This window comes from Suncus etruscus, chromosome 9 (assembly GCF_024139225.1).
Source record: "Suncus etruscus isolate mSunEtr1 chromosome 9, mSunEtr1.pri.cur, whole genome shotgun sequence".
Lineage (NCBI taxonomy): Eukaryota > Metazoa > Chordata > Mammalia > Eulipotyphla > Soricidae > Suncus > Suncus etruscus.
Window position 1 is genome coordinate 25,637,785 of NC_064856.1, and position 23,797 is coordinate 25,661,581.

The 23,797-nt window shown below is 47.2% G+C and overlaps 1 protein-coding gene across 1 annotated transcript in view; it reads right to left on the minus strand.

Moving 5' to 3' along the window:
• RIMS4 (regulating synaptic membrane exocytosis 4) overlaps nt 1-23,797 on the minus strand; it is a 77,369-nt gene that overhangs the window by 23,020 nt on the left and 30,552 nt on the right. The window contains exon 2 of the mRNA XM_049779342.1: nt 12,433-12,571. Coding sequence (XP_049635299.1) covers nt 12,433-12,571 — 139 coding nt within the window. The remainder of the gene's footprint in view (nt 1-12,432; nt 12,572-23,797) is intronic.

Consider the following 23,797-nt stretch of genomic DNA (forward strand, 5'->3'; position numbering starts at 1 on the left):
AGATGATGAATATCTGGTCTATGTGGTCATTGGAAGAAAATGTGATGATTTATGTAACCACAGAAGGAAGGAAGGGCTGGACTACAGGATGATAGAAAGAACAAGAGTTGATCTATGTGTTCACATGGGCAAAAACAGCTGTGCTATGGGTTCACAGTAAAAAGAATAGCTGGTGTACAGTCAAGAAGAACAATGGCTGGTCTATGTAGTCACAGGGGCAAGAGCAACTGGTCTATGACGTCACAGTATAAAGGACTGTTCCACAGGGTTAGAGGAAGACCAAAGTCTGGTCTATATGGTCACAGGCAAGAACAGCTGGTCTATGGAATCATAAGAAAAAAGAAAGGCTGGTCTCTGGGGTCACACAAAGAAGAAAAACTAGTTCATGGGGGTTACAGGAAGTATAAAGTCTGGGTAGGGAGTCAAAGGAGGAAGATGAGCCAGTCTATACAGATACTCCTCACTTAACGACCTACCTGTTTAGCGACCACTCGCACTTAAGACCACCTCTTCACCATATCTACTTTACTAACTTTATGTTCTGTAATACATTGCAGTACTGTGTGTAAATTATACAACCTATGTAAATTAAAACAAGTGGAAGTTTTCAATTTGATCTTTCTCGTTATTTTACTTATTCAGAATACTGTATTGTCAAGTACTATGCATATATTGTACTACTGTATACGTACATGCAGTTCCTCACTTAATGACCAATTTGCTTAACGACCAAGTTGTTGAAAAGGAAATTGGTCGTTAAGCGAGGAGTATCTGTATTGTCGGGAAGAACAGCTGGCTGATGATATCACATCTGGAAAAAATCTATAAGGTAATAGAGTGAAGAAAAGCTATTCTATGAGATCACAGGAGGAAGAAGTGCTGGTCTATAAGGTCATAGAAAGATCAATGGCAAGTCTTTGCAATCAGACAAGTAAGACAGGCCCTTTTATAGGGTAACAGAGAGAAGAAAGGCTTATCTATGGGGTCACAGTCAAAAAAAGGGGTAGTTTATAGGGTTTTAAAAAAGGGCTGGTCTATGGGGGTAAGAACAGCTGCTTTATGGGGTCACAGTAGGAAGACCGAGTCTGCAGAACCATAAGAAGACCAAAGTTTGGTTTATATGGTCACAGGGCAAGATTGGCTCATTTATGGGGTCATAGGAAGAGAAAGGTTGGTCTATGGGATCACAGAAAGAAGAAAAACTGGTCTATCAGGGTCACATGAAGAATAAGATCTGGTTTATTGGTTCACAGGAAAAAGAAGCACAGTCCTATAGTGCCATAGGAAGAACAAGGGCTGGTCTACAGAATCACAGGAGAAGAAATAGCTAGTTTTTGTGGTCATTGGAAAAAAAAATGGATGGCCTATATTATCACAGTAGGAAGAAGGCTGTTTATAGGGTCATAGAAAGAATAAAGGTTTGTGTATGTATGTGTTCACAGGGCCAATATCAGCTGGCTTACAGGAAGAAGGCTGGTCTACAGCCTACGTCAACTACAGGGTGGTCTATGAGGTCACAAAAAAAAGAAGGTCTGGACAATTAGATTATAAGAACAACTACTGGTTTATTGAGTCACAGAAGGAAGGAGGAAGAGCATCTGGTCTATGGGGTCATAGGGAGAATAATTGGTCAAAGGGGTCACAATAGAATGAAGGGCTAGTCTATTGGGTCATAGAAAGAAAAGGGCTGGTCTATGTGTTCACTGGGTCAAGAAAAGCTGATCTGCTCCTGATAGTTTTCCCTGAGAGGCCAAGACCTGATGCAGATAAGAATGCTGTTCTGTAGTATCTCAATCCAATCATCTCTCCCACACCCTTTCAGGCCCAAAGCCACTTCAGGGAACACAGGAATGGTAGCTCTTAAAGGCTGTCCATACATTCTGCTGGGACTACTCTGTGTTTCTGTAGGAACAAGCAAGAACACCACGAGAGGGACAGCCATGGTCAATGGCACAGTGAGAGGTGGAGCAGCAGAAGTAAGTCCACTTAAGGAAGAAATTAAAGAGTCTGCCCCCCCACACACACACACATTTCCTCTTGTTCCTAATTCACCTCTTCTTCACAGCCATACATTTCAATTCAGTTCCCAGTCCCTGGAACTAAGAGTGGCTGAAGGATGTGAGCTGAAGTGTCAGGGGCCGCCTCCCAGCTCATCTATAAACCACTCCCCCTGCCATCTCACACCCATTGAAATGGCTACTACCAAACCCAGAGTGGAGCAAAACAACCCCAGCAGTGCTGGCCAAGAGCTGGAGACACACACCACTCTTGCACTGCGGGTGGGAATATGGAGCAGTTTCGCACAGCCACTGTGTGAAACAAGATGGCAGTTCCTCAACAAATCAAAAATAGAATGAACATATGATCCAACAGTTCCATTTCTGGGAATACACCAAAAAAATAAAGAGCCCTTTGAGAGCACAGACTCTAGGAGGCATTTGTACACCCCTGAGCCTTTAAGCAGTATTTGTGGTAGTCAAAAGGTGAAACCAGGAGTCAGAGCAATAGTATAAAGGGTAGGGCATTAACCTTGTATGTGCCCAACTTGGGCTCAGTCCCCAGCATCTCATATTGTCCCTGAGCATTGCTGGGTGTGGCCAATACAAATGAACAAAAAATCTGAAACCAGCTCTGTGTCAGTCATCAGATGAATGGGTAGGTGGGGTGCTATGCATACAGTCTGGGGACTAGAGACAAAGTTCAGTGGTTAAGGTATTTGCCTTGCACACGGCCAATTCCAGCTTGATTCCCACCAAGCACTGCTATATATTATTCCTGAGCACAGACGGAGCTGGCAATAGTCCATGATTAGTGCAGGGTTTGACTCCGAACACAAAGAAACAAAATAAAATGAAACAAAAGGTGCTCTGACACACTGATCACAGATGAACCTTGGACACATCATGCTAATCAGAACATCAGACACAATAGGACAGTCCAGGATTGTACCTGGTTGGGATTCATAGAGGAGACAGGACTAGAGAAACAGGCTGATAGGTGCTGTGGGTCATAGTGAGGGCACTGGCCAGGAAATTCTTATTGGTTATACCTAATTTCGAAAGACAGACAAAAACATTGAAAGAGACACACATTGACACACAAATGGGTAGTGGAGGGCACCAAACCCAGAGACAAAATATTTAAGACTTAAGCAGCCAGGCTTAATTACTCAACAGTTATACAACAGAGAAAGTATAACCTAACTGATAAGTGTTCAGGGATAGAATATGCACTGAAGTGTTCCATTAACAGCACCACTGGCTGAGACCAGGTGGTCCTTTCTCCAGCCCCACCTTTGTCCCTACTCTCAGTATCTGCAGGCCAGGGCCTGGGAGAAAGAATGTCTGGGCTTAGAAAAACTCCAAAAATGCTGACTCGTGGGCTCCAGTGCGTCACCAGGACCCAGCCTACCAGGCAGTGCCAGGCCTTGTGCAGCCTGAAATTGAAAGTTTCCTCCGACATCCTCATTGTCTTTGCCTCAGATCCTGGTGGGGCTGTAAGCAGACAATAGGGAACTGGCAGGGCTGGTAATTAGCAGTAATTGTTGATAATATCTGGGCGGCTGCCTGATTTCCTGTCCCAGGGTGCCTCGCTAGCTGCCAAGGAATCAGGCTGATGCCCCAGAAACCCTGAATGGGTTAGCACATGTTCCCTGGGGCCGGAGGGAAGAAGAATCAGGTGGTGGTGGGTCTCTATGGGCTATAGACCCTATTCTGGCACAGAGTCTCTCCTCCAAGAGAGATGGTCACCACAAAATCACAGGTGACTGGTCCAGCTGGCCGTTCACTTGGTGTGTGCCCCTGGCAGCTGTGAATGAAACTGCACTTGTGTCTGACTTACAGGCAAAATCAGCCCTCCTAGGGCCAGTGTGCAGACATGAGCTTTACTGGTTTCAGAGACTAGCTCAAGGAACCTATCATCCAGGGGGAAAGCAGGAACCTGCTGGATGACACAACCACATCACCTGTGCTATGATTCCTACCAAGCCTTGCATGCAGCAGAGACTCAATACATGTCTGCTGCCAAACCCTTCATTTTTTGCAAATAGAAAGCAATATAGCCACATGCAACACATAGGCTTGACTTCCAGAGACCGCGGGATTTGGTAACTGCTTTGTACTGCCAGAGGATTGAACTGCCATCATGGATCGTTGGGGTGAAGCTATGAGATAACTCATACCAGGCACTCCTCACAGGCCTGAATAAAAGAGACTAGACATGGCCTCTTTCACTGCTGTGATGTGGGTCTGCTAGACTGAGGACAGGCAGATGCAGGGACCTGAAACCAAGCCTAGGACCACCTGATTGGGGGTGGGGAACATGGGAGATCTGCAGCAGCTGGTTCCTCCAAGGTATAGCCACCAGACAGAGGCCTGGAACTGGATTATATCACCATGCTCCCACTGGCCTTTTGTTTGGTGGTAATGGTGAAATGAGATTTCCTGCATCTCAAATCTTGTTAGTTTTGTTTGTGGAGCTGAAACCCATTTGTCTTTTCTCATTAACCTTTGCGCTGGGTTTGGCCCCTGGATTTTCTGTGCACTCAATGGTTTAAAAAGTAATTGGGTTATTGAAGGGCCTGACTCCCCTTTTTGCAGATGAATCACCTGTCTTGCCTGCAACAGAAATGAAAGGGCTGCTGCACAGTCATGACATTAGTACAGCTCTGAAAGGTCTTAGTTGTTCTTGTCAGTCTGCACCCCCATCCCCATGGCCACTTGTCCATCTACCTTCCCACAAACTCCTGAATCTCTACTGGAACACACAATTTCTATTTCTAAGGCTCTTTGTGAAGGGCAAAAATCTTGCAATGAAAGTCTTAAGAGCATACAGTGGGGAGGGTAACGGAGGGAAGAGAGTGACATCACAAAACTGTCACTGTCACATACACAGTTACAGAAATGTAGCAAAAATGAGAGTAATTGATGAAATGTGCACAAAAACAGGAGCTGGGCAAGTGCTTAGCAGCAGAGAACTTGTCTGTTTGAGGTCCTGGATTCCATGTCTGGAACCATAAAATAAAAAGTAAATGAAATAAAGGTTAGGGAGATAGCTCAGAGGTCAGGAATATATGCCTGGCCTATGCAAAAATCCAAGTTTGATCTTCAAACCACATTTGATCCTAAGCACCGTCAGGGTGGCCTAGTGGCCCCAGCACCTAAGCATTGAATTCCATGAGTTACATGGCTGAGTATTGCCCATTGAAATAAATGCAGAATTGCTCTAATGAAGGTGGTGCTTCACTGTATGATGTGAGGTTGGTTTGTGGAAGGGAGAGCAGGAAGAACCCAAGCCTGAGGACTACAATGAAGTGGTATAAGAAGACAGTGTGAGAGGGACAGAGGTGTGACCTGGGAGCAGTTGTGAGCAGGAAAGTGTTTGGAAATTTGCTTTGTGGAATGTTCTGCTAATGCAGTTCTCTGGATTCACCTGCCTTTTTCTTTTTATAGAGGAATAGCACACAATGGTATTCTAAGGTTAATTCTAGCTTAATGCTCAGGTCACTCTCTGCAATGTTCAGAAGACATTTGGAGGGGCCGGGAAGGTGGCGCTAGAGATAAGGTGTCTGCCTTGTAAGCGCTACCAAGGAACGGACCGCGGTTCGATCCCCCGGCGTCCCATATGGTCCCCCCCAAGCCAGGGGCGATTTCTGAGCACATAGCCAGGAGTAACCCCTGAGCGTCAAACGGGTGTGGCCCAAAAACCAAAAAAAAAAAAAAAAAAAAAAAAAAAAGAAGACATTTGGAGGTGCTGGGGTTTGAACCTGGGTCCTCCTGCACACCAAGTATACATTCTTGCCCTTTGAGCCTCTCTCCTAGGGGTAAGGGATACCTGTGCAAAGGTGAAAGGTGTGTCGAATCCATTTCCAGATTTTTTTCTGGTATTGGGACAAATTTGTATTTTCAGACCCAGGGCTACAGAATAGTGGAGTCCATGACAAGGTGCACTCCTGACTCCTGCTTCTCAAACATGGGGAACTATTTAGAATCTGCACCCCATCCCCAGAGTGTGGTGTAGGGGTATGAAACCTATTGGGGTAGTTTCATTTTTATTTATCAAAAATGTGTTGAAAGGAACTGGAGTAATAAATAGTACAGTGGGCAGGGTACTTGATTAAAACAGAGCCTGCCTAGGTTCTATCCCTGGCATTCCAAGGTTCCCTGAGTAACCCCTGAGCATCACTAAGTGTGGCCCAAAATAAAAAAAAAAAGGTTGAGAATGAGCTGGGAACCTTGAGCTACTGAGAATTGATCCTCATTGCAACTCTGTGCAGACCTTTAAGCATATCAACAGCCCTTGAGCCCCCTGAGCCAGCCAAGGGACAGCAAGGTGCCTATCTTGCATGTTTCAGCTTGGCTGAGCTCCTACATAGCTACTGTCCTGTTATGTAAAGCTGAGCCCAACTTTGACCAAATCAGTAATTGTAGTCTGGGGGCCTTACATGTAGCTGACTTGGATTCAATCCTCAGAACCCCATACGGTCCCCCAAGACCTGGCAGGAATGATCCTTGAGCCAGGAGTAATTCCTGAGCACAGTCAAATGTGGCTCAAAAAACAAAGAAAACACACACACACACACACACACACACACACACACACACACACACACACATGCATCAAGTCAATTGCTCATAATAAACTCAATAATGCTCATTTAGCCACCCTAAAAACTTTCCGGTTTTGTTATTATTACAAACTTACGGTTCACACCCATTTATAGGAGAGGAAACTGAGGTACTGAAATGTCAAAACCCACCAAACCAGAACTTGAAGCCTGAAAGCCTGGCTCTAGTTCCTCATTCAACCGCTATGCTTAACATCCCAGGTGCTTTGAATGGCCCAGACCTGGTCCAGAGCACAGTGCTGGACTTGAAGTCAGCCCTGGAGTCCTGAATGGGAGGCTCAAACTCCCAGCCACCACTCACCACTGCGGTACACAGGTGACCCCGCTCACAGTCACTAGGTTCCCTCCAGCAAAGGTGGAATCAATGACAACCATGTTAGCCTGGGCAGCATCGCAGCATGGAAAGCTCAGGTTCTCAGCACAGAATCTGGTACAGCCGAATGTTTCGCAAATATGGGCATTTAGGGAAGAGGATGGGTCAAATCACCATCCATCTCTTCCAGCCCACGACCTCAGCCATCCAACTTTGTCCTTCAGGAATATTGTAGGATAAATATTTGGTAGGGGAGTTCTAAAGGGGGTCCTGAGTGTAGATAGGGACCCAGCTACCCACACTGAGCAGCCCCCACCTTCAGTGATTGGAGAAACAGCTTAAGCAAGGAAACAGCTTGAAGACTGGGCTGAAGGGATGGCACAGGCTTGGTGACCCAGACCAACAGGAGCTGAGTGTCGTGACCCAGACACAGCAAGATTAAGGTACATGGAAGGAGCAGGAGGAGCACAGGGAGGCAACTATAAGAGCTTCTACTTTACAGTGAGCAGCCTGGGCTAGCTGGGCTTTCTGAGAGATGCAGCGGGGAGAGGAGAGGAGAGCAGAGGATGTGAAGGGGTGGGGCTGTGAGCACTTCTCACAAGCATCTGCCCACCTCTGAGAACATCTGCAAAGCAGCACCTGGTGGGTAAACACCCAGAACAAGGACGGCCAGGTGCCAAGTGCAGTGTGAGGGGAAGAGCAAGGGGCTGTGCAAAGCCCAGGCAGCAGCATGGTCAATTCGGTCAGTGGCGGGTCCCCTGCTCACAGACCCACAGCCCAGGACAGGTGCGGATCCTTGGGTGCCCTGTGCATGCCGGCCATGTGCTGGCCTTCAGAATCTGTCTCCACAAAGCATGTAGGGAGGTCTTCTCCATGCGCTGGAGCATATGAGCCAGCATGAGCTGAGATCTGGAGGAGGAATGAGTCAGAGGGTGGAGGGGGTTGTGTGTGGAAAGAGTGCCAGGTAGAGGGGCCACATGGGGGATAGGGACAGAGACAGGCTGAGGAAGGTCACAGAAAATGAGGGCGGGTGGCACACTATGCTGATGGGGCCAAGAGGAGTCTAGTGATATTGGAGCAGGGGTGCTTCAAGGCTTTGAGGAGGGTGGGGGTGGAGGGTGAGAAATGAATGAAGTCAAGGAGAATCAAGCACTGGTACAGCCTGACAAGGGATGGGCCATGCAGTGTGAGTGGAGAACTGTGTGGCAAAACCCAAAATGTGTTTCTGGCAGCTAGGAAAAGCTGGTGCCAGGAACTTAGATAGCACAGCCATCTCAGCTGCTCCCAGAGTGCCATCCTCTCCCCCACCACGGTTCCTGACCTCTGTCTGCCTCTGCCAATCTGGTTCTGGTGCCCAGAACCCACCATACTGCCAGGAGGGATGGGACTCCAGGGGTACCGCTACAGAACTCTGCCCCCTCTGAGAGCTCCCCTGAATTACACTCAGGTTGTCAGGGACTGCCTTCTCAAAGTACTCACATGACCCTTGGTTTTCCAGAACCACCTCTTAAAGGAGCTCCATGCACTTCTGGTTCTGGGAAGCCCAGACTAAAGCAGAGAGGGATGGGGAAGACTCGGGCTGAAAGGAGTCTGCACATGAGTCTGTCTCAGGGGGCTTAGATCCCGACTGTACTCAGGAAAGATGTGGGTAGGAGTCAGAAATAAGGGTTTTGCCTGGCAGCCACCACCACCCCCAGCTATTCCCTTTCACCCTTTTTGTTTGGGAGCCATACCCATCAGTGCTCAGACCTTACTCCTGGCTCTGTGCTCAGAGATTATGCCTGGTGGGCCTTTGGGGACCATATGGGGTGCCAGGGATCAAACCCAGGTCAGCAGTATGCAAGGCAAGTACCCTCCCCACTGTGCTATCTCTCTGGTCCTCCTTTTCATTCTTCGCCTATCCCAGCTCTTGAGAGTCCAGAGAAAGGAAGTCCTTTCTGAATCCCAGGGATATGCCAGGCTGAGCCCCATAAGCTGAGGCCTAAAAAGGGAAATTCTGCAGAGACAAGGACTCCCTGATGATGGCATGGAGCCTTCAGGCCATTCCTGAGTGCCCCTCAGGAGTCTCAACACAAGAATCCTCTGGGTCAAGGGAGTGATGGGTGGGCTTTGGGAGATTCAAACACCTGCATTTGCATCCTGGCCTCTGAAGTCACCAGGTGACCTTAGGCCAGTTAATGAACTGCTGTTGGGCCTGGCTTCTTCGCCTGTAAAATGGGAATATGACTGTTCCCTTGTGGCACTGGGCTGCTATAGGGATTAAACATGTTGATATAAGCAGAAACATTCATCATAGTTCCTGCTGCTTGGGGCTGTGCCTCCATCAGTGGAAGCTCCAGAGTATTATTACCATGAAGTTGGGGCTTGCCTCTGTCTGGAAACCATCTGGGGAATCTCTAGGGGGAGTGGGGCCCCAGAACTTGCCTTTCCAATTAGCAGGGGAGTTTTCGACCTGCTCCATTTCCAAACTGGGCTGGTTCACATCCTTCTTAGGCAATCTGGCAGTCCCCTGCTCCCAGGGAGCGGGAAGGGTCACTATACAGAAACCGAACTTAGAGCAGACATATCATCTGGCACCCTACAGCCCAGAACACCAGGGATCATCCGGCTCAGCCCCCAGGAGCTCAGAAAGCATGGTGCCCAACTGGAGTCTAACTTCCTCCAGGGGACACTCCCAGGGGCTCCAATGCAGACACATTTTGAGCCAGAAATGTGGTATCAGGGTGGGAGTGGGGTCCTGGCAGGTGGAATCTGCACTCTGGAGCCCAAAGTTCTTTACAACAAAACACACAACCCCTTGGGCACCACCTGCATCCAAGGCACCTCTGCATGTTCCTCCAGCACCACCCCACCTCCTCAGCAGTGGTGAGGAGGGGCTAAAGCTCCAGTTCCATTGTCAGGGCACATGGTGGGAGGTGGACAATATTTCCTGACCTGAAAATAAAAACCCTTGGGAAGCAACTGCAGTGGGGTGGAGGCAAAGGAGGCTGTTCAAGCACTCTGGTTCTCCAGAAGCTTCAGCTGGGCTGGCAAGAGCCCAGGGGGAGGGCAGACACACCCTCTCCTGGATCTGAGACTGGCATCTGGGTCACACTAGAGCCCAAAATACCTCCAGCAAAGCAGGGGTACGCTCAGGCCTCGGTAGCCCCCCTGACTTCCCTCCCTCTCCCAGGTGTTGGGGGGCAGAAGTCAACCCTTGGCCAGTTGCCACCAAGACTCTCCATTCCATTGCACCTAGTTCCTCCCACCCTCCTGGATCCTTGGTCACTCCAGAGCACGACATTATCACAATCATCATGGGCAGCACTGAGTGTCAGGCGTGTACCCTCCAGGCTGAGCACTTTCTAAACCCTGTGTGTTGTGTAAGATGACTCCCTGCATTTGTCCATGGCTGGTGGACATCGAGGAGCAAAATAACCAAGCAGAACTCATAAACACAAATCAAGAGCTCACTCAGTTAAGAGCCTGCCATGGATCCAGGTGCTTTTCCTTAACTACTCTGTTAATCCTCACACAGGTTTATTAGGGGGCTATACTGTCTCTGCCCCTGTTCCTGTCTACAGACTAGCAAATGGGGCTCAGAGAGGTCAAGCCATTTCCCCAAATCCTCACTATGAGCTAAGAGCCTGGGTTGTCTGTCTCCAGAGACTGGGGTGGACTCCCACCCTTTGTGATGTAGTGAGAGTCTAGTCCTTGAAAGCATAGTAAAAAGGTGACACCGCTCACTCAAGCACCATCTCCCCTTCAAAAGGCTCTATGGGAGACTCCAACTCCTCTCCTATGAGATAGGATAAGGTTTTGCTGCTCCTGGAGACCAGGTCAGGGAAGGTCAGGGCCATGCCTTGGACCCCTCTGAGACTCAGCAAGGTCCCACTGCTCCCCAGATGCTCAGAATATCTTCCTACCAGTGGTGCTACCAGGCCAAGTTTCTCAGGTTAAAGAAAACATTTGTTCCCTCCCTCCTCCACCTCCTCCTCTCCCTTCCGCTGTCCTCCCCCTCTGGCACCACAGGAAAGTGTCCCCAGGAGGTGGGTAGAGCTGCAGCTCTTGCCAAGGCAGCCCATTCACAGGCCTGCTAGAGACTCCCTCACTTTAAGAGGGCCTGTGGGTGGGCAGGCTTCCAGATTGGCCCAGGCTGAGCCAGAAACGAAAGGGGAACTAAAGGGGGTAGCAGGCCCCATTGCACAGCAGCTGGGCCGGCATCTGCCCTTGGACCAGTGATGCTGCTGACAGAGACACTCAGTGATGCTAGAAATGTCCCATGGCCATAGTGTGGGGTGGAGGGAAGAGGGATTCACACACATGTCCTCTGGGGCTTAGTATGTGGCTCTGAGACTGACAACAGGAGATATGATTCTGTTTGACTGCACATTAATTTACCTTTAAATCACCTTGTGTCCAGAGCCAGCCCTGCTGAACAGCCTGACCCTTCACTTGCCGAAACCAGGCTCCTCATGTGAATAGCTGGGGAGCTGAGATCCCTAGGATCCCACCCAGAAGGAGCCAGGACCCCTGTGTTTCCAAGTGAAATGGGGTAGATGTGCTTCTGGGGGATGAAGGTGGAGGATGGCACAGGCCCCATGAAACCCCTAAATTCTCCAAGTAGTCTAAAGCACTGCTCCAAGACCAAAGTTTGGATTCCTCATCCTGGAGCCTCAGAATCAAACCAAAGCAATCTTAATCTCAAAGACCAAATCTGAGATTGCCAGAGTGGGGAGGGTAGCATTAGCAAGGCAATGGGTCACCCTCCAGAGTGGAGAGGGTAGCATTAGCAGGGCAATGGGTCACCCTGCTGAAGCACAGACAGGCTCCTAATGGAGACTTGCATTCATTGATGCCAGTCTATGATGGTGCATCCTAAAGCAACTACAAGGGCCTTAGTACAGGAACGGGGCAATGTTAAAAATGTTTTAAAGTGATGGTGAGATAGCACAGTGGTAGGCATAGTAGAGTACTTGCCTGGCATGCAACCAACCCAGGTTCAATCCCCAAACCAAGATTTGGTCTATCTGCTCCCCTCATGGCCCCACCAACCGTGATCCATGAGTACTGCTGGATGTGACCACAAAAGAAACACAAAAAGACTTTTTAGTTAAAAATTAGCAGCCAGGAACAGAACCAGCAGCTCAGACATAGTCCCCAGAAGGATACTCAGGGCTTTTCTGTCTGGGGGTGTCTGGCCTGGCAACACTCTGTTTCCAGACTCCTTTTAGGATTTGGGGGGCTCTGTTGGGATTTGTAAAGAGGGAACTGCAGGATCAGGATCCAAACCCTTGACTTCTCCTCACCTCTATGTGAGCAATAATATAAGGGATCCCCAGACACCCCAAGAGAGAGGCCGATAACAGAAAAGGAAATAAGTCGAGCTCCAACTGCCGACCTGGGTTCAGCTTACAGCTGGGCCCTGACCTGGAAGCCGCCTTTCTTCCTCCTACAGAAACCGGCCTGACCCCATATCAGCCTCCTTGTGCCCCAGGGTGTGGCCCACACTCACTTGCCCTCTGAGCCATAGCTGTTCATGCTGTCCTCGATGGACTCATGGCTGGCCTGGCGCAGTGTCCGGCTGGGCATCTCCACTGCCAGGCCTGTCTCTGTGCTCCTTTGGATGGCCCCCTTCAGCCTCCGGTTGTCTCCTGCTGGGCAAAGAAACCAAGATGAATAGGTGGGAAAGTACCTGGTTAGGTGTTGGCTGGGGGGGGGGGGAGGCTGGAGGGACTGGGGTGACTGCCCCCCCTAAACCCATGTGTATTCCATGTGTCCTGTCTCTCTCTCTTCCTGTGGCCTCCCTGCTGCACACTCTGTGCAGCTTCACACCCACACAGCACATGACCCACATTAAGTGCTCTGATGGACTTCACTGCACCCATTTCTCTCTCCGAGTTCATGTCTCTACTGCACCCTTCTCCTTCCCTGCAGTGACAGTGATTTGAGAGCCACTGAGTGAGTGTCCTCTCTGTCCCAGGCTTGGTAGGCTTTAAATCCAGTATGTCACCCTGGGCATGCGTGACAGCCTAGAAAGGCCTCACCCGAGCCCAGTCTGACACCCACTGGGTGCTGGTCACAACCTTCAGTCTGGTCTTGGCAAACAAGTCTCCAGGCAATGTTAAATGTTCCCTAGGGATTCTAGTCCCCTTGATTGATGTGGCCAGTGGGCTGTGTCTCTTCCCCACTGTAGGTGAGCTAGGGGTTGGGGTCTCTGTGCCTCTAAATCTCCATTCATTGCAATAAAATAGGACAAGATCACCTGAGGATCCTGAAGAAAGACTCTCCTGGGCTCACATCCCCTATCAATGCTTGATTGTCCTGATGCTTTCTGCCCAGGGACTCACTGTGTGATATTGGTTTAACCATTTCCTCCTGAAGCTATGAATGCCAGGAACAGGAGCCAACCCTATAGGTGCTCAGTCATTTATGCAGACACTCCGAGAGCTTGCACAATCTCACTGCTGTGGGGGACTCATACCTACAGCACCCAGGACATGGAGCACAGAGATGAGGGTTCTTTCACAACAGCACACCAGACACCCTGAAGGCTCACAGGAAGTATTGGGAGATTGCCAGGCATCTCTCATGTCCCTACAAACTCTAAGACCTAGATGTATACATCCAGGCTTTCTGGGTTCTTGGTAACCACTTATTGGGGAATCCATATCAACTAAACCCCATTATCTGGCTCGGCAAGGAGAGGTGGGGTGAGCCAGGACTAACAGCCTGCAAGTACACAAGTACACACAAACATGCATATGCACACACACATGCTCCGTACTCATATTTGCCTCCCACTGTATGTTATTCTGACACACAAGTGCCCATATTCTCTGAAAGACATCACAAAGACGGAGCTTGTTCATGTATGTCCACCTGCATGTTCCTGTTCTCTGAATATCCCTATGTGTTTCATGATCTGAGAGTGCCCGTATGTGTTCCACATTCTGAGTGTCCCTATATGTTCTATGTCCTGAGTGTCTCAAAGTGTCCCTGCATATTTCCTGTTTTCAAAGTATCCCTGTATATCCCATGTGTCCTGTCCTTTCCCATGTCTCCCACTTACCTCCCACATCCCCTGCCTTTCAGCAGACAGGGCAGTGCCCTGTGGCAGCTTGAGCTGCCAGACTATAACATGAAGTAGCTCCTACCTAGAACCCCTGTACTACTGACAGTCAAGTGGCACTTACTATGGTGCATGGCACAGAACTGGTCATTTGTGCATGCAGTCACTACAGAGATAACTGAGGCTTCCCAAACTGGCCCACACCTTTCCATGCTGATGAGCTCCCTTCCCCAGAGCAGAAGCCCTAAGCTAGGAAGTATGACTGGAATTGACCTGCCAATATAGTCCATCTTAATGGCTCTGGCTTCAAACCCTTCCTCTGGGCATCTATTGCCCACTCAGTCACAAAGAGACAGGCCCCATGTTTTCTCATTTTGGTCTGTACTCTCCCTGATCACCACTTCTCCTAGTTGCCTCTCCCTCTTCTTCCTTCCTTCCCCCTCCTCTTCCTTCCTTCCCTTCCTCTTTCCCCCACTCCTCTGCACCTCTCTACCCATCCTTTGCCTCCTCCCTTCTCCCCTCCACTTTCCTACCCTGAATTCAATGCCTACCCTTTCCTAACCTTTCCAGGTTTCTGTCCATACCTGGATGTGCTTATGAGACCATTCAGTGCCAAGGATTGGACTCAGGATGCAGTATGTGGGCTCTATTAAGTTCTTTGAAATGGCCCAAAGTACTGGCTCAAGATCTCCTTAGATGCTGCCAATCTCAGGCCTCCTCCCCCACTTCCCTCCTCAATACCTCCTCTAGTTGCTCTGATGCCACCACCTGTTGTCCCATATCCCACCTTTCAGAACTCCTCCCAATGGCGGACCTGAAGCAGCCTCCCCTCCCTCCCTCATCTGCTCACTCCATTCCTGCAAGCCTACTCAAGGCTCCAGCTCCCCACTGTCACCCCTCCAACCAGTAAACTCCTCCTGAGCATTCACACACTGTAGCACACCCCACATCTCTCATTTCTGCAGCTGCCCCACTGGCTGGCCAGTCTAAACCCTCCTCCAGGGACTACTGCAACCACAGACTCCTTAGCTCAGGGCACAGCCATTCCCACTGCTCACAGAGCCTTCTTGCTTGGCGAGGAGCCTTATAAAGATGTTCAAGCAAAAAAAAAAAAAAAAAAAAAAAGATGTTTAAGTATTCATTGGGGATCTAACCATCAGACAGACAGGGTGTCTCTGCCCTGCTCTCCCACCCACTGGGGTTCCGAAACAGACTAAATTGCCAGTGGAGGACAGTGCTAAGGTGTTGTAAAATAAAATTCCCAGAACTGTGAGATCACCCTAGGCACCATACTCTAACCCCAGGTGGATGGGTCTGAAGAAGCAGTTGTGAAAGATTAACAAACCAAGCCAGTCAGGAGCCAGACTGTGTTTTGTGGTGTCTGAGTTTTGCCAAGCCAAAACTGACCTTTCTTTATTATCCCAGAACAAATTCCACCCAGGTGGGGCAGGGCAGAGTGATCCAGGTGGGCTTTTACATATTAAAGGAAGAGGTTACAAGATAGAGGAAGATGGGAGAAAAGCCTTTGTTTGGGGTTAATAGCTGGATTTGTTTTTTTTGTTTTTGTTTTTTGATGTTTTTTTGGGCCACACCCAGCGTGCTCAGGGGTTACTCCTGGCTGTCTGCTCAGAAATGCTCCTGGGCAGGCACGGGGGGGGGGGGGGGGGGGGGGGGGGGGGGGGGGGGGGGACGGACCATATGGGGACAGTGGAATTCGAACCAACCACCTTTGGTCCTGGATCGGCTGCTTGCAAGGTAAACGCCTGCTGTGGCTATCTCCTTCGGGCCCTAATAGCTGGGTTTTATCTTAAAATTCCATCCTTCTGAGAAACAAAAACAAGGGCCTGAGAGATAGCACAGTGGTAAGGTATATGGCCTTGCAAACAGCAGACCTGGGACCAACCCTGGTTAAGATCCCCAGCATCCATATGGTCCCCTGAGCCTGCCAGGAGCAATTTATTTTTTCTTTCTTTTTCTCCCTCCTCCCCTCCCTCCCTCCCTCCCTCCCTCCCTCCTTCCTTCCTTCCTTCCTTCTTCCTTCCTTCTTCCTTCCTTCCTTCCTCCTTCCTTCCTCCTCCTTCCTTCCTTCCTCCCTCCCTCCTTCCTTCCTTCCTCTCCTTCCTTCCTTCTTCCCTCCCTCCCTTCCTTCTTTCCCTCCCTCCCTCCTTCCTTCCTTCCTTCCTTTTCTTAATATCTTTATTAAACACTGTGATTACAAACATAAACTAGTTCAGTTTCAGTCACAAAAAGAATACCAATTCATATTCCCACCACCAATACCCCATCTCCCTACTTCCGACACCCCTGTATATGAAATGCCTGTATACAAAACAGGCATTCTACTTCTCTCACTCAGAGCCAGGAGTAACCCCTGAGCGCTGCCAGGTGTGACCCAAAAACAAACAAAAAAAAATGAGGAAAGTTACAAAAGTTTTGGTTCTACTGTTTCTCAGCCAGAGGCAGGATGCCCAGATCAGAATTTATAAAAATGTTTGTTATTTTGCATAGGTGCAGTAAAAGTTGGCTACAGTAGTGTGTAAAGTTTAAATTGTAAACAACGTTCTCAAAATAATCAGCTTTTTCCCCTATTTTTTCTTATACATATCACAATTTTTTTCATACACTTCTCTGAACATTAACAATTGAATCTTTCCTGCAGCTACACTTAATTTGAAAATTTTAAACATTCTTTGTTTTGGTTTTTTGGGCCACCCCCGCGGCGTTGTTCAGGGGTTACTCCTGGCTGTCTGCTCAGAAATAGCTCCTGGCAGGCACGGGGGGGACCATATGGGACACCGGGATTCGAACCAACCACCTTTGGTCCTAGATCGGCTGCTAGCAAGGCAAACGCCGCTGTGCTATCTCTCCGGGGCCCTGAAAATTTTAACATTCTTACACTAAGCACTGTAATGAGTCTAGAACATCTGAGCTCCTTTTCATAAAGTTCTCTAAACAAAATCACAAGAACATTTCTGCAGATACATAATTTGAAAATAAGTTTTGCTAAAGCATATTTTTTTGGGGGGGCCACCCCCTGTGATGCTCAGGAGTTACTCCTGGCTATGCGCTAAGAAATCGCTCCTGTCTTGGTGGATCATATAGGATGCCAGGGGATCGAACCACGGTCTGGTCCTAGTCAGATGCATGCAAGGCAAATACCTTACCGCTGCACCACCCGCTCCGGCCCCCATGCTAAAGCATTCTTATACTGAGCACTGTAATAAGAGTCTATAGTATCCAAGTTCCTTTTCCATCAACTTCCATGGATGAATACATTAGAACATTTTAGCAAACATAATTTTGAGAATAAGTTGCTATAATAATACACACAATCAAACATCATAGCAATTGGGAAACTTTCACTATGATTAGCTGAGGAACTTTTAAAAATCTAACAATGTCATGCATTTCTCTTGAACCTGTGCAAACTAATATTAAACCACTAAAAGTTGATCACGAAAATCTATACAGGTAAAACACACAGTTTAACCAGCAATAATGACCAATGCAAATGGAATTGAGATGATTAACCTAGAAGAAAGTTGCAGGAGGTTCAGAAAGCAGCTTCTCCTCAGTTGGGTTTCTTTAGCTGGCCTTGGATCCTCCATCTTCTTCTGTAATAGGCTGCTGAGGTCATCTGGGACAGAAAGGCCTTTAGTTCCTGGGCTGGAATCTTGGTGGGGAAACCCACTCAACTCCCAGCCGTTGATCCCCATGTGCTTTGTGCAAGGACCTCAGCCCCATGATGGGGTAGAAACCAAAGAGAAAGCTCCATGTGAGGGAGACTAACAGCAGGAGATGAGCGGGTCCCCCCAACCAGATTCCAGCTCAGGAACTGAAGGCCTTTCCATCCTAGACAACCTCAGCAGCCTCCTATAGGAGAAAATGAAGGAAAGCCTTCATTTTGGGTTAATAGATATATATAATCTAACTCTCCTCCCCACCATGGATCCCTTTTGCCTGTCTGTCCACACCTGCTTCTACAGCCACCTGTGCACTGGAGCTCAGTCCTTCCCTTTGACCACACAGGCAGAGGAGTTGGGAATCATAAAGCCTGAAGCCCTCACCTGAAGCCTAACTGTCTCTGCCCTTCCTGTCTCTCTTACCCTTTCCTGTCTATTGTTCACAGACGGCCACCTTTGAGGTCTTGAGTGGAAACTATTTCAACAGCCTTCTTATTGGTGACCCTGCTTCTAACCTACCCACCCAACAAGTCATTAACAGATTGTCTTAGACTAACCATTTAAGACTCCTACTAATTCTTTCTTCACAGAGAGTCACAAAAGTACACAAATATGTATGAAGAGGTTTCCCATGGAATCATTTATTCAGGAAATGCTGGATTAGCTGATTGGCAGCAGGGGATCAGGTTACTAAATGACACACCCCACAGTGACATATGGCACCACTGCTAGAAAGACTATGTAGGATTTAACTATAAGGTAACCTACAAAGACCATTTCAACATTTTACACACAGGAGAGTATCTAAAAAAGAATGCCATGCTATTATAGATATAGTATACAGAGTGTGTGTTTATGTGTATGTTTACATCTGGATCTTTATGCAGAGGAAAAGCACTCTAGAAATATTATAAATCAAACTGTTAACAAAAAAAACTACTAGGAAAAGATTGTCAGAGGAGATAGATAAAAGATAATTTTTAAAACTTTAACTAAAGTACACACACCTAAAGTGTATAGCTTGAGAAAAATATATTCATGTTATTAGAACCCAGGAGAACATCACAATCAGGATTCCCAAAGCCTGCTGGATCCAGTTTGTTTTGTTTTATTTTGACCCATAACCTACGTCACTTCCATCCTGATCTCCAACATCAGGATGTTGAACATATTTGAACTTTATATTAAACCTATTTCTGAACTTTATATAAAGAGTCAGATATTGGGTGAGAAAGAGGACTGGCGTCTGCTCAAAATTATGTTGGCTTAGCACAAATGTGCAACCTCAGAGCGCCAGAGTACGTGTGTCACCCTGTCCACCCCAGCAACAACTCCAACTACAAAGAGAATTATTACTTCAAGAGTTATTTTTCTTGTTTGGGGGCCACACCCAGAAGTGCTCAAAAGTTACTCATGATTCTGCACTCTGGAATTATACCTGGTTGACTCGGGACCATGTGGGATTCCAGGGTTTGAAACCGATTGGTCACATGCAAGGCAAACTCCTTACTTGCTATACTATCACTCCAATTCTGCAAGAATTATTTTTGTTTTAGTGTATTTTGTAACAAGCAATATAAATAAAACTATTTTGTGCCTGCTAAGATAGCAGTCTTAGGGGAAGAGAGAGAGAGGGAAACTGGGACATTGGTAGAGAAAAATCATAATGGTGGTGGGATTGGAGTTGGAATATTGAGACTGAAGCAACTGTATTATGAACAACTTTGTAAATCACAATTTAAACAAAGTTTAAAATTTTTTTCATTTAACCTCAAATAATGAGGCTGGAAGCTCAGTGCTGTAAAACAGGGCTAATTTTTGGAGAGCTTTATCACTAGATAAAGCTTTATTAATAAAGCTTTAAAAAATTAAGGCTGGAAAGATGGCACAGCAATTAAGTCACTGAGCACTGCCAGGTGTGGTCCCAAACAAAACAAAACAAACAAAAAAAACACAAAAAAATAAAACAGAAAAAGTATGTTGGCTTTATGACAGTGTGAGCTGTAGGCCGCTTATTACTGCTGCTTTGGTGTAGTCCGCTGGGCAAATATACCACCATCTACTGTACTGCTATGGGCACTGATTCCCCACTAGCTTAGGGTCAATTTGGTCACATCAGTGCAAACACATCAGTGTGAACATTTGCACCCATGTCTCTCCAAAACAGACCCAGGGGAACTTCTGGGTCACAGGGCAAGCATTTGTTTGGCTTTAGGGAACACTGCCAGGTGATTTTATAAAGCAGTTATGCCAATTTACAGTCCAGGCAGCAAAGAGGAGATTTGATTTTTCTTTTGTTTGCTTGCCTTTATAATTTTTTATAGCTCAATGTATTAATTATATAATGCAAACAGAATCTACACTATAAAAATCTACATAAATCACAATTTCAATCATGCCCCAATCCCATTTATAACCTCACCAAATGGCACACTGACTTTGAGACTCAAGTGTCACATCCAGGTGTTCCATGCTCTCCATATCCTGACATCTTCCCTAGATGCTACTGGTCTTCCCATATCCCACATTCCAAAAAAGATGCCATCAATCACAAACATCTTAATTAATACCTTCAACCTGATCTCTCATTTGCTTTCCTCCCTTCCTTGCTCTTCCCATCGAAATGCTAACCCTTCTCCAAAGTTCAGTCTTAAACAGCAAAGAGTAATAGCATCTATTCTCTGGTCCTCCTAGGTGAACTTCAACATGCCACAACTCTGTTATGAATCCACCACAAAGAAAAGAACTAGTACTCAATTTTACAGGGGAAGAAAATTAGGGCCAAGAAGGTTAAGTAATGGGGCTTAAGCAACAGCACAGCAGGAAGGATGTTTACCTTGCATGTCGACAACATGCTTACATGCATGGACAATCACAGGCATCCCATATGGTTCCCCAAGCACCATCAGGATTAAGTCCTGAGTGGAGGGCAGGAGTAACACCTGAGTAACACAACCAGGTGTGTTCCAAAAACAAACAAATGAAAAAAAGAAGGTAAATTTAATTCTCAAGGACATACAAAGCAGAGAACAGCAGAGGTGGAATTGGTACCCAAGTCTTGCTGACTCCAATATCCATGTTTTAATGAACCTTTCCACTCCACTCACTAGGTTCCATCCCAAATTCAAATGCTATCCCATCCCTTCCACAAAGACGCCCTTAGCCAGATTCCTAAGTCCCAGGGGACTTTCTCACCACCTCTACCGGAGTTTCTATTCCCAGTACCTTCAGAGGAGTCCTTAGTTAACCCAGGTATGTCAACCAGTAAGCACATTCTCCAGTTACTTCCCTTCAGCACCCAGGACAGCGCCCCATTGCCCCATAAGTGTGTTTAACTAAATTACCTTTATTTTGGGATGTGTCCCAAGGGAAAGGGAAGTACAAATTCTCTCATTTAGAAGAAATAAAAAAGGATTCTTACTCAGTCATTTATACCCAAATAACAAATGTGCTTAATGTCCCTTCTCCTTTAAAACAAGTATTCATAAACAATAGGATAAGGAAAAGGCAATTAGAACAGAGACCATTATTTTTAGCATTCACTGTGCCCTAATACTGGTGCACATGCACTTTCACCAAAGCACAGTGGCAAGTAGTGCCCTAAATTTACTAATAGGCAGCAGGCTTAGAACAGCTCAGCCACTTGCCTGAGGTTAAAGCAGAAGAGGCAACACGAAGTGCTCCATGTAGGATTGTAGGAATCAGATGGCAGGAGACTATAGGGTGGAGGGGGTGGGCTGCTAGGGAGGTGAGAATACTATCCCCACCGTGACATGTGCTCAGGGGCTACTTCTGGCTCTGCGCTCAGAAAATGCTCCTGGCAGGCTCAAGAGAATCATATGGGATGTTAGGGATTGAACCTGGGTACATCCCTAGTCGGCTGAGTGAAAGGCAAATGCTCTACCACTGTGCTATCACTCCAGCTCCTGTGACATGTAATCTGATGACTCTTGACAGCTTTGCTTTCCAGAGCCAGAGCTCACAACCAACTGAGAGGTGACAGGACTTGTTTCAGGTCACCGGGTTCTCAAATCCCCAACTAACCATGTCACCATTCAGCATGCAGTTTTGCTCATGAGGTTTACGTCACAGCCTGTGGAGCCTCCTTTAGAAAAGGGCTTTTAGGTCAGTAGGTGATTTAAAACCAAGGAGAGAGAGAATCCGGGGTTCCAGCAATTGCCTCTGCTTCCAGACACAGCCTTTCTCACCCTCTGTAACAGACATCCAAGTGCTGTTGCCCCCTCTTTCTCCAAAGTACCTCTCTCTTTGGCTTAGTTATTCCCAGTAACATTGGCCTTACTTTGCGTCCATCTTCAACCACATGTGAAAATTCAGGGCTGAATGAATGTGCAGGCTCCCAAAAGGCAAAAGGCCTCCTCCAAAGTCCAGTGCTAAAACCACCCCCAGCATGACAACCTCAAAGCACATATGTGATTTAAGATGAAAATGGGCCTAGGGCTAGAAAGTCTTCCTCCAGCACCTGAGAAAAAAATTCATAAGGGTCTTGAGTGGACTGAGTAGGAGCAACAGAAAATGGTGCCAAGAATGAATCAGGAAAGGTGGATTTCCCCCTAATGACTGCTGGGCCAGCTGATGCCAGTCGATCCTGGATGGCTCTTCACTTTGTCCCTGTTCAAGCCTGAGTAGAAGCTGAAGTCTAGGCTTATGGGGGCAGAACGAGAAGGTTACAGGGAGAGGAGAGCTCAAGACAACAGAAAATCCACTTCTTTCTCAGTTTTTAAACCCTGATTCCTGAGCTGGAGTGAAGGTACTTGTCTTGCATATGGCCAATTCAGGTTCGATCCTTAACACCCCATCTGGCCCTCCAAACCTCACCAGGAGTGGTCCCTGAGCACAAAGACAGAATCCCTAAGCACTGCTAGGTGTGGAGCCCAAAAATAAATAAAATTAACCACAACTCCTTGCCATTGGTTTATGGAAACTGTGGATTTCACCCTTCCCTATGGAGTGGAACATCCTCTTGTTGGCCTCAACTAAAGTCATTAATAGGTACTCAACACACATTTCTTCATTTCATCCTCACAATCATTATTCACCCCATTTTCAGAAGACTTCAGAAAGTAAGTGTTCTAGGGATTAAACCCTTGTCTTGTGTACGTAAATCATGCAATTTGCCACTCAACCTCATCATGAGCCCTTTTAAGATAAAGCTAACCAAGGAAGGTTAATGCACTTTCCTTTCTTGGGCGGGTTCAATTCTTTCTTCTGTAGGGCCAGGGTTTGAAACCAGAGTCTCACAAACATAAAGTAAGTTCTACTGCTGGGCAACATCCCCAGCCCTATCTGTTTTAAGACCAGAGGGACTAAGTGATAGATAGTACAGGAGGTAGTGCATTTTTCCTGTAAGCAGTCAACCCCCAGGTTCAATTCCTGGCATCCCATATGATTCCCCTATATGTTGAGATCCCTGAATGAAGAACCAGAAGTAACCCCTGAGCACCACTGGGTGTGGCCAAAAAGGGGGGAAAAAAAAACCTACACAAAGAATCTGAAACAAATTAGAGTATAATTTGTTGTTGCTAGTGTGGACCAGACCTAGGAATTGCTCAGAATCCCCACAAGCCACACTCTGAGGTTCTGAAGATGGGGGTGGGAAAAACATGTAGCTCTGGAAATAGAACCCAGGGCCTTGCATGTACGAGGGGCTCTATCATTTAAAAACATATCCAACTCACCTCCGTTTTGCTCCTCTATACAAGAATGGAAGGTTGGATTCTGGATTACCTCAGATCTTTTTCCAAAGGGAGGAAAGAAAGAGAGGCACAGAGAGAAATGGCATAAATCAAGAAAGCAAAAGGCACATGATAAGTGTCTGAGAATGCCACACAGGGAGAACATAAGTGTTTTGTTTTTGGGGGTTTTTTTGTGCCATACATGATTGTGCTCAGGGCTTACTATTGGCTCTGTGCTCGGGTATCACTACTGGAAATGTTGGGGACCAAATGGAGTGTGGGAAATTTAAACTTTTTTATCTGCATAAAAGGTTTTAAGTACCGTATCCACTGCATTCTCTTCTCCAGCCCCTAGAACCAGGGATAGAGTCCAGGGCCTCACACATGCAAAGCAGATGCTCTATTACACTGAGCTACATCCCCAGACTGAGC